This window comes from Lepisma saccharinum, chromosome 19 (assembly GCF_977018435.1).
Source record: "Lepisma saccharinum chromosome 19, izLepSacc3.1, whole genome shotgun sequence".
Taxonomy (NCBI): Eukaryota; Metazoa; Arthropoda; class Insecta; order Zygentoma; family Lepismatidae; genus Lepisma; species Lepisma saccharinum.
Genome location: NC_139247.1, coordinates 65,289,787 through 65,304,513, shown reverse-complemented (window position 1 = coordinate 65,304,513; position 14,727 = coordinate 65,289,787). Strand labels below are relative to the sequence as shown.

General features: G+C 39.8%; 1 protein-coding gene across 1 annotated transcript in view; it reads right to left on the bottom strand.

The window, feature by feature from the left end:
- Positions 1–14,727, bottom strand: part of LOC146002902 (A disintegrin and metalloproteinase with thrombospondin motifs 7-like) — a 138,339-nt gene that overhangs the window by 55,449 nt on the left and 68,163 nt on the right. Inside the window, exons 4-6 of the mRNA XM_083140985.1 lie at positions 2,038–2,249; positions 1,601–1,687; positions 192–319 (exon numbers count right to left, since the gene is read on the bottom strand). Of these exons, the coding sequence (XP_082997111.1) occupies positions 192–319; positions 1,601–1,687; positions 2,038–2,249 (427 nt within the window). The remainder of the gene's footprint in view (positions 1–191; positions 320–1,600; positions 1,688–2,037; positions 2,250–14,727) is intronic.

Genomic DNA, 14,727 nt, shown 5'->3' with positions numbered 1-14,727 from the left:
ACTACCATGATTTACCGTACAGGTTTATATTCGTAGAGGAAATTATAACTGTTATATTATGCTGCTTGGGATAATTCTTGGAATCGCCTATTTCAGTGGGTCGATAATGGAGGTCGGAAATGCCAATTGCAAGGCGCTGTATTCCGCTAAAGGAGCTTTAATTATTTTGTAGGTTGAGAGGAAATGCTTACCTTGTAACGAGTATGGCCACGTCGTGGTGGTTGGGATGGGAATCGTACGGCTGGTTCACTTTGATCTGCCAGTTGCAGAAATTTTCCAAGGTTGTATCTGCGTTCTGGGATATCTCCAAGTCGTTGCTCTGAAAGAAAATATTTTGTGAGAAATATGTAACAAGAAATGTGTTCTTTAAGAAATTTCAGATAATACTTCGATTTATTTTCTTAATCTACATATCAACACCGGCAGCTCCAGGGGGGGTACGATGGTACGGCACACATATTAAAAAAATATTGCATGTAATACCTCGTATCATGTAACAAATACAAAAGACATTAACAATATAGAGGCATTAATTATATTATTTAATTATTAATAATTAAATGTTAATAGTTTCGTTAGAAGCATATAGGAATATGCCTGTATAATATGGGATCCTTTTTACTAGTGCTGTATATTCCAAAAAGTTCTTACGTTAATTAAACTGTATTATTAAACTTATAGAAAAATCGTCATACAGATACTACATATAAAATTGCTAGAAAAAATTGTATAATACATTCTACTAGAGGAGAAATCCGCGAGCAAATTATATTGTACAAAATTATCAATGGATCGACGGAAAAGCAGGAAATTTTAAATTTATTGAAATTCAATGTGAACAAAAATAGGTTACGCACTTACTTCGCTTTTGCAGTAAATTGCACATTACTCACGTCAATTGGTAAGCTATTGTAATATAGAAAAGACAGTGTGAAACTGTGTAATCGATTTTCATTATTTATAAGTACAGGGGGGCTTATCGTACCCCTTGTTCACGAATCCGGAAACCGCCAATGCATATCAAGGAAGTAAAATACGAGGAGAAGTCAATAAATAGGCTGACGTGGATAAGCTGAAAGTAGTTTCTAAAGGTCTCATTAGGTGGCAGCACAATCCAACTTGGTGTAATTTAGTTAGCAGTCGCTAGATAGCAGATGCGCGGATGGGCAGCTCAGTTTAAAAATGGCGACCGTGCTCGAAGACTTTACGGGAGATGGTACGGGTGGAGATGATTCGAGCCGACAGCTGAGTGATGATCGACAGCATAGCAACTGCAATAGGATATTCTCATGGTTTAGCCTACAGCATAATGCATTGTCATTTGAATTTCCTAAAAGTGTGCACACGGTGGTGAGCGTGAGGTGCGACTGTGTCTGGGAGAGCAGCCCAAAGATTTTTTTACGCAGCATGTTTTGGGACACTGATAGAATAAGTGAATCAATGTTGGTGGAGATTATGTTGCGAAATATAAACAGTCTTCAAGTCAGTTTTTTTAAATAAATGTTTGTGACCTACTTACTAACTTACCCTCGTATATAGACAAGAAAATTGCTAATTGAGATAACTCCTTTCGTGCGACAAAGGATCTGATGGCACATACCTCTTCCGTGTCTTCTAGAAGAATTATTTTGACAATCACCACGTTGATTGGATTCCCAATGCTCGGGTCATGATAGAGAGAAGCAACCTAAAATAAAAGTTATGTGTTAGTATCAAGGAACAGATCATAACTTTGAAATTTCTTATTCCTAGCGGTTCTACTAGTGCTGTTATTAGTTGAAGTTAAAAGTTAACTTACGCGCTATGTCATGTTTACTTTAACATACTGTGTTGCACACATATTCCTTTCAGACTCTGCAAGATATATTAAGAATGTAATAATACCTTTACCTAACTAATAAGTACAATTTTCTGTTTCCTCTCTTATTTATCCAGCACTTTTCTGTACATTTACGTCTTTACCCGTATGAAAAATTAATAAAACAATATATTGTAGGCTTAATGCGCTACTACCGCCATCTCTTGGTATGAACTTACCATGTTCATGATGGTTAAGATGTACGTTTCAACATCTCCGTTCTCGTGGAAATTCATCATTGAATGGTCTGCTACAAGGAGCGTTTCAACATGCTTCTCCTTGCTGATTGACCGCCGCCATCTTGATCTTTTTGCCTTCTCTCTTTCTTGGACTTTCACCTTCCCCGGCTTCGCTTGCCACTCCAATCTTGTTTCAGTCATCCTCCGAGGCTCTGAAATATAGAAATCCAGAAAAATCAGAACCAAAATTGCTAAAGAATATAAATACTGATATATCTTTTAAAAAAAGAAAACATCAAAGTCAATAAGTGTCTGTTATACACAGGGGCGATTCCTCCATGTAGGAAGTGAGGAACTTCCTACAGTTCATTTTTACTTATTTCCAGTTCTCTACTTTTTAAGAGTTTCATGCGTTATAAAATTATTAGCGCAATGTACGTACAATTGACTAGGTTAGCTATTGTCAAGAGTTGACTGCTCTCGGTCGCTCCAGTAGAAGTCCAAAGACGATGGACACGGGCTTTTCTGCCGCTTGTCGAGGAACCTCGGCGGTCATCCTACAGACAGATGGGTGGGGGGTGGAAGGCGCAGTGCAAGGGAGTGGGGAAAGGTTACGAAGATCGGCGAGGATCGAGGAACCAGCAAGCCTTTCCTCAATCAGCGATGCCAACCCAAACAAAATGTTACCAAACCAAGGACCATTTGATCTTTGTTGGCACTTAGCACCGTTTCTAGCATAATCTGCAAACGCCAATAGCTGGGAGAGGGAAATCGAATTCAAAGGAATATGTTTCCAGGAAATAAAAATAAAATTATGTGCAAACCTCATTTCTACTTCACCAGCGGACATGTTTCAAACGAAAGGGAGAATGCCGATCCAGCGGAAAGCTTTTATACAACCATGTCACAATCCATCCTCTATTTTTTCTTCATCCTGCCCGATTTAGTTCGTCAGGAGATTTTATGGTAGGAAATCGGAAGAAAGTTGGGGGTAAACAATTTTCTCAAACCTGTTGATGTTTGGTGTTGAACCCATGTCGTTTGTTGCATCATTTTAAACAATTTGGGGGAGGAATTTACACTATTACATAACTGTTAAAAATAAGTAACGCAAGTTCAAAACTCTAGAAAAGCAGAAGCAGAATTATAATTATCCGAAAAATAAATAATTAATAATAAATCCTACCACAATTTAGAAGCATTTAGCATAATTTCGAAGTTTAAGCAACACTTTTTATTATCGTCAATCCGCACGACAGGGAGGGGGAAGAAAATTTAAATTCTTGCAAAATCTGAAATATCGTCAATGTTATTTTCATCTATTTTTATAGGTTCACATTTAAATATTTCGTAGTTCAAAGTGAGGAGCAAGGACCCCTTACCACACCTTGAGCATGGACCTGCAGCTAACATTCTAAATGCAATGGGTAGTAGCTACAAGCAAGACGTGTGAATGTAATTGAACCCATTTTTCAAACCTTCCTTGGTTTATCATTCTTCCTACACTCCGAAAAAGCCACGGGTCGTCATTGGTTATACAGGATGTGCACCAGCTTATAAATCCTGGAAATGTCAGAGAAACGTACTCTTATTCTGACAAAAATATACATTTTTGTAACAGTGCAGAGTGCAGTTAAAATTAGGTTTAGAAACCTACTACAATATTAGTGTTGACCACGAGACGGGACAGGCTTTTTAAAATTCGAGACGGGACGAGACGGCTCCTGAAAAGTCTCGTCTCGTCTCGAAAGTCTCGAAAAAATATAAGCAAAATAACTAATCAATTGCAAATATTTATTTATTCGGAATAAAGCATTTTCATTGGAAACCCAAAACAGCTTCTTTTACATGAATAAAGATCTGTAAGATTCCCCCTCGAAAAATCCTAATTCGTCACACGTTGCCCGTAACGAATTTGCCCAGATTTAGCCTCGTGTCCCTGTATCTTCCTACTGAAATTTCCTCAGAATACCTTAAATCTGGCAACTATCTGCTACCCCAAGAGCTCTCTTCCATTCATCCTTGCGCAAAAGGATCCGTAGGCAGTCACTGCCATTGTTTTCTACGGCTCTGTCCCAGCCATACTGGCGACAATCGTCAAAAAATTTCTCGCCCAAACAGACCCTTCTTTCATTTGCGACCCTCTTCTCAAAATCCACAGCAGCCTCGAGTGCTGGTTGCAAACTTCTAAGATTTCACACTAAAAACCTAGGTAAAGGTAAGGTTCCAAGTGCATATAACACATTGCCATGAAGGCACATTTACGGGATGTGGGGGAAAGGTCATTTTGGAGGCGAAGTGATCAGCATCACACTCCGGCCGCTTTTGCCCTCAGGATTGCCCCCATGCATCCATTGATATGAGGCTGTTGAGCCCCGGAGCTGCTTTATGCGGGGACAATGCGGAATCATTCAGACCTTTATTCGTACCATACCCCGTTCGGTTTAGAAATATTGACCCTGGCAGGCCTTGTCAGCTCCTGCTCAGAATGTGTAGAATAAGCTTTCTACAGGAAATGGTAAGAACACTGGCCTTTGGCAAGAGGTGACGAGAGGCCAAGCGAGGGTTTATATACGTGCGCATGAGAGCGACACGAGGTCTTTTAATCTGGAATCATCGGAGAAGCAGGAGCTACTGGTCTTATTTCTAAACCGAACAGGGTAAGCTAGTCTACACCCATTCTGCCATTTGCATTGCTCACTTCAGTCTAGAAACGAATCATGAGTCTATTTTAATGAATAGTTAGATATTTGTACCTGCCCGTTCAGGGCTGTCTCTACCATCAACTAGTACTAATAGTACATCCCTATTTAAGATCCCCGCGTCCAGAGGAACGCTACGTGGTGGATTGATGCGGTCATTTTCATTTTCTTTTGGAAATGAAAAGCGTCATGCCTTGTTTTCCTAAACAGACATGAAAATTGAAAGGATAGGCATCGTAGTGAAGTTGCGGAATTTTTATTCATTTATATAATTTGAAATAAACGAAAATTGAAAGGATAGGCATCGCTACGTGTTGGGGTTGCGGATTTTTCATTTATTTCACTCTGAAATAAATGAAAATTGAAATTTGTTAAATAGTGACATGTCAGAATTGTTTTTTCTCCGCGAATCTTTATATTTGGGGAAAGCTGCCTAGCACGCAGTTTTAATGTTAATCATGGTTAATGTCGATAATCAGCTTTAATTCAGTCCTTACCCACCACACCCACCCAATAGGCTAATCACCCGCTGCATTAAAGCACATTACAATGCGGAGGAAACGAAAACAGAATGTTTCCTTTGGTAGCCACGGGCAATGAGGCAACAGCTCTGCGCTCTTGCTTCGTCGGGGTTTTTCCGCGTCGATGCGATGTGGCATAAGGTACGTCCGTCATTCCGCGCGCCGGAAGGTTCGATGTCGGACATTCGAGTGTCATATTCCGCCCAGAATTTGGCCAGCCCGGGCACGTCTACCGACGAGCCCTTGTCATTCCGCTCCTAGTAACGCCGTGGTTCGCTCGAACCCGGTACCTTCGGTCAGGCCCTGATGGCTATGACAGAACTACCACCTGGGAAATTTTCATCAATTCCCAGGATTTTATCTAAATTTTAAAAGTGGCACTTGATTTTGATAACCCTTGTTTTTGCAGTAGTCTCTTGAACAATTTGGTATTTTTTTTAACGTAAATTTGGTGCGTGACTTATGATATTTCGGCTATAAACGATACGACTCAATCACACCATGGTGTGTGTACTTAGTGGGTCACAGCAGAGAGTATTGCTGAAGTTAATTGTGTTTTTAATTAATTAAAGTCCTTTAAAGTTTCAATTTCATATATATTTTTAAAACAGACCGTAACTTGTTAATGATCCGAAAAGTAACGCCGTTTGTGTTTATGTGTTTTAAGTTAAACTGTTAAAGATTATCGCAAGGAGGATATTTCATTTTATCACGTATAGTTTTGAAATGCACAAGGATCAGTGGTCGACTCACTCGCAATTTAAAATGACTGAAATCTCCTCGCCCCGAAGATGGGAGCCTTGGTACTAATAATTGTAGTGCAAATTGATAAGGAGATAGTCGAGAGAATACACGAGTCGGTCGCAGAGCATTTTTATTTTTACCTTGTTTAAGGAATATTTTTTTTTACTAAAGTAAAGTTAATATGTGAAAAAACGAAACGCTAATTATATTTCTAGGAATAGAGGAGCAATTATATGTCCGCTACTATACGCTGGCGTAAGTAGTAAGAGTGACGCTACCATTCGTTTAGAGTATAACCCGCTCGTTGATTCAATGTTCTAGCTAAGGATTAACAATAGGTGTTTTAGTTGTACGCGCAGAAATACCGGTAGTGAAATATAAAAGAGTGCGCAAGTGTTTATATATATGTTTTAAGGAATAGAGGAGCAATGGTGTCCGCTACTAAAGGTAGTAAGTGTGACGCTCCCTTCCATTAGTTTTAAGGTTATGTCTTCCCCTACGAATTAATTGTGTACACAGAGGTACCCGTAGCAAGAGGAATGACACTGTCATTGTAGCGCAATGACATAAGAATGACTTAGTCTGCATGACTTTTAGTTTGTTAAAACACCATAGTTAGGCGTAAGCCAACTTGTAATGAAAAGTAGAACGAGACGTAAGCGGTATTCAAGGCGTGGAGTATTTCACATATTAACGAGATTTTTTTGTTATTATCCATATATTTATTGTCTCCTTCAGCTATTTATTAAAGGATAGCTTAATATTCCTCCTTTTGCGTTTTCTAGTTTTGAATTTTAAATACCTTAAATTTCATGTGTATTTATATTATGATATTTATATTTCAAGTTACGGCATTCCTTAATGTTTAAATAAACACTCTTCAGCATTATTCAACAGATTTCGTGTGGTTATTTAATCGCATCGCAAATCACTAAATCACTAAATAGCGATAAAAGTTAAAAAGGTTGTTTAAATTAAGGCAAAACTGGTTGTCATTTTTTTTATTAAATAACGATGAAGTATTGCGAATAGTATAATCAATCAAGCCCTCCCCTTAGGTATAATCACGTTTACATTCCGTCAGCTTACGATAGGTTTAAACAAGCAAGTTTAATCTCTGCACCGAAAGCACGATTCATTCGTTGTTTTCCTTTCGTTCCTTCGAACTCAGGATATGTGCAGTCGCAAGACTCAAGTCAAAGATTTTTCCTTCCATGTAAATCGCCAGATTTCCGTGCGGAAATTTTCACATTCGAGTTAGCGGAAGAAACATATCTTATTTCAGTCTCGGAGAGAGAGAATTTGATGACACCTTTCTTTGTTGTAGATGAACTTTACACTCAGCTGGCTTCGGCAATGAAATTCCTAGTCTCCAAACGAGGTGTGAATAATAGCCTGTTCAAGGGCGCTTATTTATGCGACGTTTTTCTCGTTCCTTCAGAATTTTCAAAAGTTTCCCGAATGAAATTTAATTACTTCTTACAGATTAATTTCATGTTAATCTTCGTAAAGTAGGTAATAGCGAGTAATTGTGCTTATATTTTAATCTCCCACACGTCATAGACTTTAGTTGAAGTAATATCATACGAAATCCTATAATTTTCTCCCGGCCCGGCGTCATTCTGTTCATTTACGGTTCCGTTTCAATTTTTTTCCTAAGGCGACCATAAAAAGTAGTTTTGTTTACCTTATTAGGCTAAAACCTCAAAAGAGTGGATTTAGACGCTTACAGTTGTCATGGGTCAAGTGTAATCTCTTACGCGGCGAGCATTTATGCTAAGTGACAAAGAAAATACACGGCGGGCTATAGCATGACGTAGAGAAGTTTTTCCTCTTTTCTGTTTAACGCAATGCCTTATATATTTTTCTTTCCTTTATTCTCAGAACCGTAAATTTACTTCACAGATAGCCAAGAAATGTTTTCTAAATCAATAACCCAGATTAGTTTCAGTTTTAAATTTACATCTTTTACCTAAGAGAGACAAATGCGTCACTATGTCGCCTTGATTTATTCATCCATTTTATGTATCTTTCGTAATTAATGATCTTAACGTCATTGGAGCCATGTCATTTACTCTTTTATTATATCTTCGTGATCCCGAATTTACTTGTGGCTAGGTCCGTTTTAACAGCTGTGACGTTACCAAATTTTGGGTTAATTATTTTTTTTTTCGTCAGTTCCTCATTTTTACAATGCTTTGACACTTCTGACATGATATTAATGGATTTCGTCGGGTTAACTTTCTGATACCAGGGGATATATTTTACACCATCTACATATTACTTTTATATATTTATCAATATTTAAACCTAGATATTTTCGTTCATTTTATTGTATAATGATCATGTCCCAACAAAGGGCATTTAGTGCCATGTCATAACTTTAGTTTTATATTGCACATTATTTTATATTTTGGGAGAAGCCAGGGGCTCTATATATATATATATATAATTTAGTCAATATATACATATATTACTTTTGAAGTCATATTTTCATTTTAATGGTGTTCCAGTGTTAAGGCGTCAAATGACATTTTCCGCCTTTCTTTTATTTATTTAGCCTTCATTCAAACTTTGTTTTATACTTTATATCACTTATTGGGCAGTTTATTTTTTAGTTTACCTATCTTTACTCATGATTTTCACTTGCATATAGAAGACGATTCCTTTACACATTTTTTATTTATTTTTAATATTGAATGACTGTGAGCAATGTAGTTTATTCCTATGTCCAACCTGTTTCCTCCCCTGTTCGGGAATTCCAAGAGTTCTAGGAATTTCGAAAAGTCCAGTGATTTTTTTTTTGAGGCCGGAAGAAGAACGCATTCCTGAAGGCTTTGGAGCTCACCAGCCTCCTTTGGTTTTCAGCGGTGTATGTCACCTAGCAGCGCCGAAAATCCTATTCCAAGTGACATCCCAGGATCGGATCAGCGTCAGAAACATCAGAAGAAATGTCATCTTACAGAGCAAAACCCCCCCCACGACTCTAACCCCCTTAAGAAGAAGCATGAACATCTTTCATGTACATCGTCCCCTTTTGCTCTGTAAGGCCAGGCAATGTCCTTCACCACATATTGGAACTTTCCGGGTACAGTCAACGACCCAAATGTGTTGAGACCCAGCCCTGTGGATCAGCAACCTGCCAGGCCACCTGTGACGTTTCATCCTACCAGTGGCCATAATCACTGTATGCAATGGCGTCTGCTGTGAACTTTCGGGGGCCTATCCTAACATCCCCCCAGTGTTCGCCATTGGACAAGGCATATTTTGGGGCTTGGAACCGCTACTTGGAGTGGTTTCCCATGGACTACCCTGTGTCCGCCCGCCCCACGGCCCACGTCTTTTCATCTGACCTTTGCTGACCAGTATTCCGGAACTTTCCACACCGGGATTCGAATCCGGTCACCCAGTGAAAATGATCGGTCAAGGACCATGTAAGTCACAGAACAGTGCTTCGTACCCCAGGACTCCGGGGTTGGAATGTATTTGGATTGCCCTGCCGTCTCATTTCTCAGGTCATGGTGTGCACACATAGTGTGCTAAGAACGTCAGTGGCATAGTGCAAACATAACCTTCATCTATTTTTTAATCTTCGTGTGGTTGTGCGCAGTCCAGTGGAGTTTGGTGTTTACCACAGTCTTTTGCTCTCGCCTCGAACTGTCATCCTGATGAGGCGGAAGATTGCGATCATGCGGCATTAAAGTTTCTCACGGATTACGTTCTGTGCTTATTTAGCACTTGTTCAGAAGCAAGTCGCATGTATCGCGTTACGATGCAGTGTGTTGAACCTTCCGCTGACCTGCGAACAACACTTTATATCGCTTGTTGACAAACCGTCAGCATTTTTGATTACGAAAGACTCTTCCAGCGTGTGGCTAATGAAAACAAAAGACTTTCTTTCAGCTTTCAAGCTTGAGCTTAATTCTGTTAATTTTCGGTGAAGGGTCTCCGACATTTTTTTTTTTATATTATTTTTTTTATGTCACCTTTTTTTTTCATGTAATAAACAAAAACCTTTTAAATTTTGGTGAATGGCAGAAGGTTCAATTTAAACCTTTCATTATTACAATTTCAATTTTGGAAATTGTTTCGCAAGAGGGGGTGTCGTACCATACCCCGTTCGGTTTAGAAATATTGACCCTGGCAGGCCTTGTCAGCTCCTGCTCAGAATGTGTAGAATAAGCTTTCTACAGGAAATGGTAAGAACACTGGCCTTTGGCAAGAGGTGACGAGAGGCCAAGCGAGGGTTTATATACGTGCGCATGAGAGCGACACGAGGTCTTTTAATCTGGAATCATCGGAGAAGCAGGAGCTACTGGTCTTATTTCTAAACCGAACAGGGTAAGCTAGTCTACACCCATTCTGCCATTTGCATTGCTCACTTCAGTCTAGAAACGAATCATGAGTCTATTTTAATGAATAGTTAGATATTTGTACCTGCCCGTTCAGGGCTGTCTCTACCATCAACTAGTACTAATAGTACATCCCTATTTAAGATCCCCGCGTCCAGAGGAACGCTACGTATTCACCCACTCTGGGATTCGAACCCGGATCTCCCGCCTGGCACTCAGACGCCCTAACAACTACACCACCGCGGCTCTAAAAAGCTAGTGCAATTAGATACTCTGCTTTGACGTAACGAACATAAAATTTGCCTGAAGTCATAGGAGTAATAAGCGACATGCGACAGCAACAAGTGTCGCTTGGAAATGAACCCACAGTAATAAATGCAACCTTCCGAACGGAAGCGACTAGACCGGCAAGCGTTGCTTTGTCGCTTGCGTGGCGTTCGGACTGGGCAGTTTTTTAATAGCTTGCATTGTGTCGCCTCTGTCTGTTGGTAGTGAATTCACAGTGAAAGCTTGCTTATAGACTAGGCTAAGGGAGATTTCACATCGAAGCGACACGCGACCCGTAACACGTATCGCTTCAGGATTTCCCAATCGAGCGCAGGTTTGTGCGGCCTGCCATGCCCCTACGCTATGAAACGTGGCTGTTGATTGGCTCGTTCCAAAGCAACATGTGTCACGTGTCGCTTGTCGCTCCGGTCTGGAATCTCCCTAAAGGAGCGTGTTGCTTGTTGCTTTGGTACAAAACTCTGTGTCGCTTGTCGCCTGTCGCTTCAACCTGAAAGCTATCTTGTGGAAATTTCACACTGAAGCGACAAGCGACACGTATAATTCACACCCAAGCGACAAGCGACACAATCCTCTTCAGTCTGAAGAAAAACATTCACCCCGCATCCGTGAACAACGGACCGAGGCTACAAGAGACACGTGCAGCTATTCGTATGTCATCTGTTTGAAAGGTTGCATTGACTACTGAAAGTTCGCTTCCAAGCGACTCGTATCGCTTGTCGCCTGTAACTTTGGTGTGAAGAAATCTTCCTCACAGCAAACTCTTCGAACCGAAGCTGCACGTCTCGCTTGTACCTTTCTTGTTGTTCTGCTTAGGCCGTTATCTGGATACCGTATAGACAGTATAGTCGCGAGGGTTGTTATCCGCGCATGCGCGATGAATGCTTGCTTATAAACTGAAGTGTCCCTGTCGTTCGTTGCTTCAGTGTGATACTTCCGTGTCGCTTGTCACATTGAACAAGTCACAGGAGAGAAGCGACAAGCAACATGTTTCGCTTGGATACGAACCCTCAGTAAACGGAACCTTTCGAACCGAAGCAACACGTGTCTCTTGTAGAATCGCCTCGATCTGTTGGTACTGCCCGTGCGGTGAATACTTTTATCATAGACGGAACGGAAGGGGATCCTGTCGCTTGTCACTTCAGTTTAAACCCCCGTGTGGCTTGTCGCCTGTCGCGTGTTCCTTCTGTCTGAAAGCTCCCTCCGTGTACGATGGATAAAGAGTGGATGGGAGCTAAAAAAAGCAATGCAGATTCTATATATTATCTAGCTATTAATAATCAACAAACTTTATTTGATATACTCATGTTATTATGATTAAGGAATCATATTTATTCTCACTATAGCTACAGTGAGCAAAGTGATTACAGGTTTAACCAATTTTCGAGAATAATATTTGTGATGTCTCCCAGATATAACTTTTGTTGGCATAATATCCTGCATTACTTTCACGAGACGAGACAAAACGAGACGAGACGAGACAGAACCCTTCGAGACGAGACACGAGACGGGACAAACGAATATTTTCGAGACGAGACACGAGACGAGACAGCATTTTCACGAGACGAGACAGACCAAAGTCTCGTCTCGTCTCGTCTCGTCTCGTGGGAAACACTATACAATATATTTCCACATTACCCATTTAATTATATCGTTCATTTGCGGAACCATGTTTACAGAGACCTTTTTTTTACTAGTAGTGAATACTTTTCACCCTTAAAGTTTGCATCATCACCACTTATGAATCACCCTGTATGTGGAGACCTGAAGCTAATATTATCGTGAGCTCCCCTCTCCTACATACAACTTCAGTTACAACTTTTAGGCCAAGTTATATAAGATGATTAGTAATCTATTTTCAACATTTTACCCCGTTCTAAATACGAGTATCTTGTTCTTTTCATTGTGTGGTCCTTTTAAAACCATTTTGTTTCCTTGAGGGTTATTTACAGGTGGCTGAAACCTCCCCAGATCATCTGCCCCTCTTTTACACATTCGGACCTGTTCAGGGACACCTCTCTGTCCCTTTGCCTTCTCGACAATGTGGAGTGGTGTCCAGATATTTAAATAGCTTTTTCCTCATTTAGTGTCACTTCTGTGTCACTTATGACAAGCTGGACCGATGAGCATGAATGATGGTCAGGTGAAAATGATGAACACCTATAAAAATGACATGTTGAGACCGTGATTCGGCCTTACTGTTTGAATATCGATCAATCTGCGTCAGTTAACAACAGCTGTGTTTGTATGTTTAAGCCAACTTCATACCATAGTGTACCTCACATTCCTGAGCTACCCTGGCCTTCGTAGAAGGCAGGAAATACAAAAAAATGCGTCTACGACAGCAACATACATTTCAAGTATCATGAGTTGTAAAACGGAAGTAGGGAGAGAAAAGAGGGGAGCGAGAGCGAAGGTATAAGGAGATCGAAGGTGAGAGAGAGGACTTTCGGTGTTTGGCTTGGAAAGGAAGAGGAACATTGAGAGGACGAGGCTATTCAACTATTTTAGGACGAGACAGGTAATTAATTCTCTTTCTCTAATTATATGCCTGCCGGTTCAGTCTCGAAGATTATAAAACCCAATTTGTGTGTGTGTCGCCATTCATTTAAGACCTGCGTAGAATAACATTTAAATAGGTACCTCTCCAGATGAAGCTTAAGGCCAAGGTAGTAGCGATGAGCTAACGCCACCCAGATTCGAACCCCGCACCGAGAGCTGGTGTAATACGAACTCAGATACATGATACCATGCTCAAATAGGCTAATCAGAAGACTGTACAATGTGCCTCCGCCAGGAATCAAACATAAGATATGGGCATCGGAAAGGGGTAGATCGATCCGTTGATAATTATATTATTATTATTATATAAGATGGAAACTTTTAGATTTCTATTTATAGTTTTGGTTCGTCCATTATTGGAATATGGAAGTGAATTATGGAACATAGCAGCAAATAGTCACACCGAGAAAATTGAATCAATTCAGAAATTATTTATTAGGTTACTTTCTATGAAAATGAAGAAAAGTTACATGTCACTGAAATATATCGAGTGGTTGGAATTTTTTTTTAATTTAACAACCTTGAGCTGAAGAAGGAAAGATAAAATCAAAGTATTTATACAAAGCATCTTGTCAAATAGGATTGAGGGCCTCCCCGATGGCGCAGTGGTAGCGTCGTCGCCTTGTAATCAAGGGGTCCCAGGTTCGATACCTGGTGGAGGCACAAGTGGTTCGCATCCCACTTGAAACTGTAGGTCCAGTCCCGATTAGCCTTGCTGTGCATAAAGTGGACTTAAAAAACACCAACACCAACTCAAATAGGATTGATAGTGAATACTTTAGAAATGCAATAGTTTATAACGTTCCAAATTATAAAACAAGAAAAAATGTATTATTATCAGTAAAATTGAAAAATGGTGGTGAATTTATAAAAATATTAATCGATGATTTCGATTATGACTTCCCTCAAAATATTATATTTAAATATAGCTTGTGATTTTATGTAAAAATCATTATGAGTTAAACCTTTTATATTACTCTTTGTGACATAGTGCTGTATGAGGTTTTTGTAACTGTTCTCAGTACTTTAAATAAATAAACTATTATTATTATTATTATTACTTCTACTTTTCAAGTTTTATCATGACCTGACCCTTCATCATGTAATGATAGAATCACTACATGATCCTTTTTTATTATTAAAGCGGGGTTGGCATTTCTTACGAGTTTTTGGGCAATAGGGGAAACCTTGGAAGGTTCTCTCGGTGCCGCTAGAGTGGCTGGGCTAGTCAAATGGTTAGCGGTCACGGATCAACCATTTGCTTTCATCGAAATACATAGATAAGTCCACGCATTATTTTTTTTTTCGTTTGGTGACAAGTCAACGCTTAGTTTTCGGTGGACATTTGTTATTATTCTTAGAGAACGTCGTATACGAGGGGATTAAGGGACGCGTTGAATTTCAAGTATATGTCTATCCGTTGGTCACAAGCCAAGTACCTTGTTGCGCGAAATTATTAGTTTAAATTTTTTAGATTCCACACTGCCAAGTGTCCGGTTTCTATTTAATCTGGGATTAAAGGGA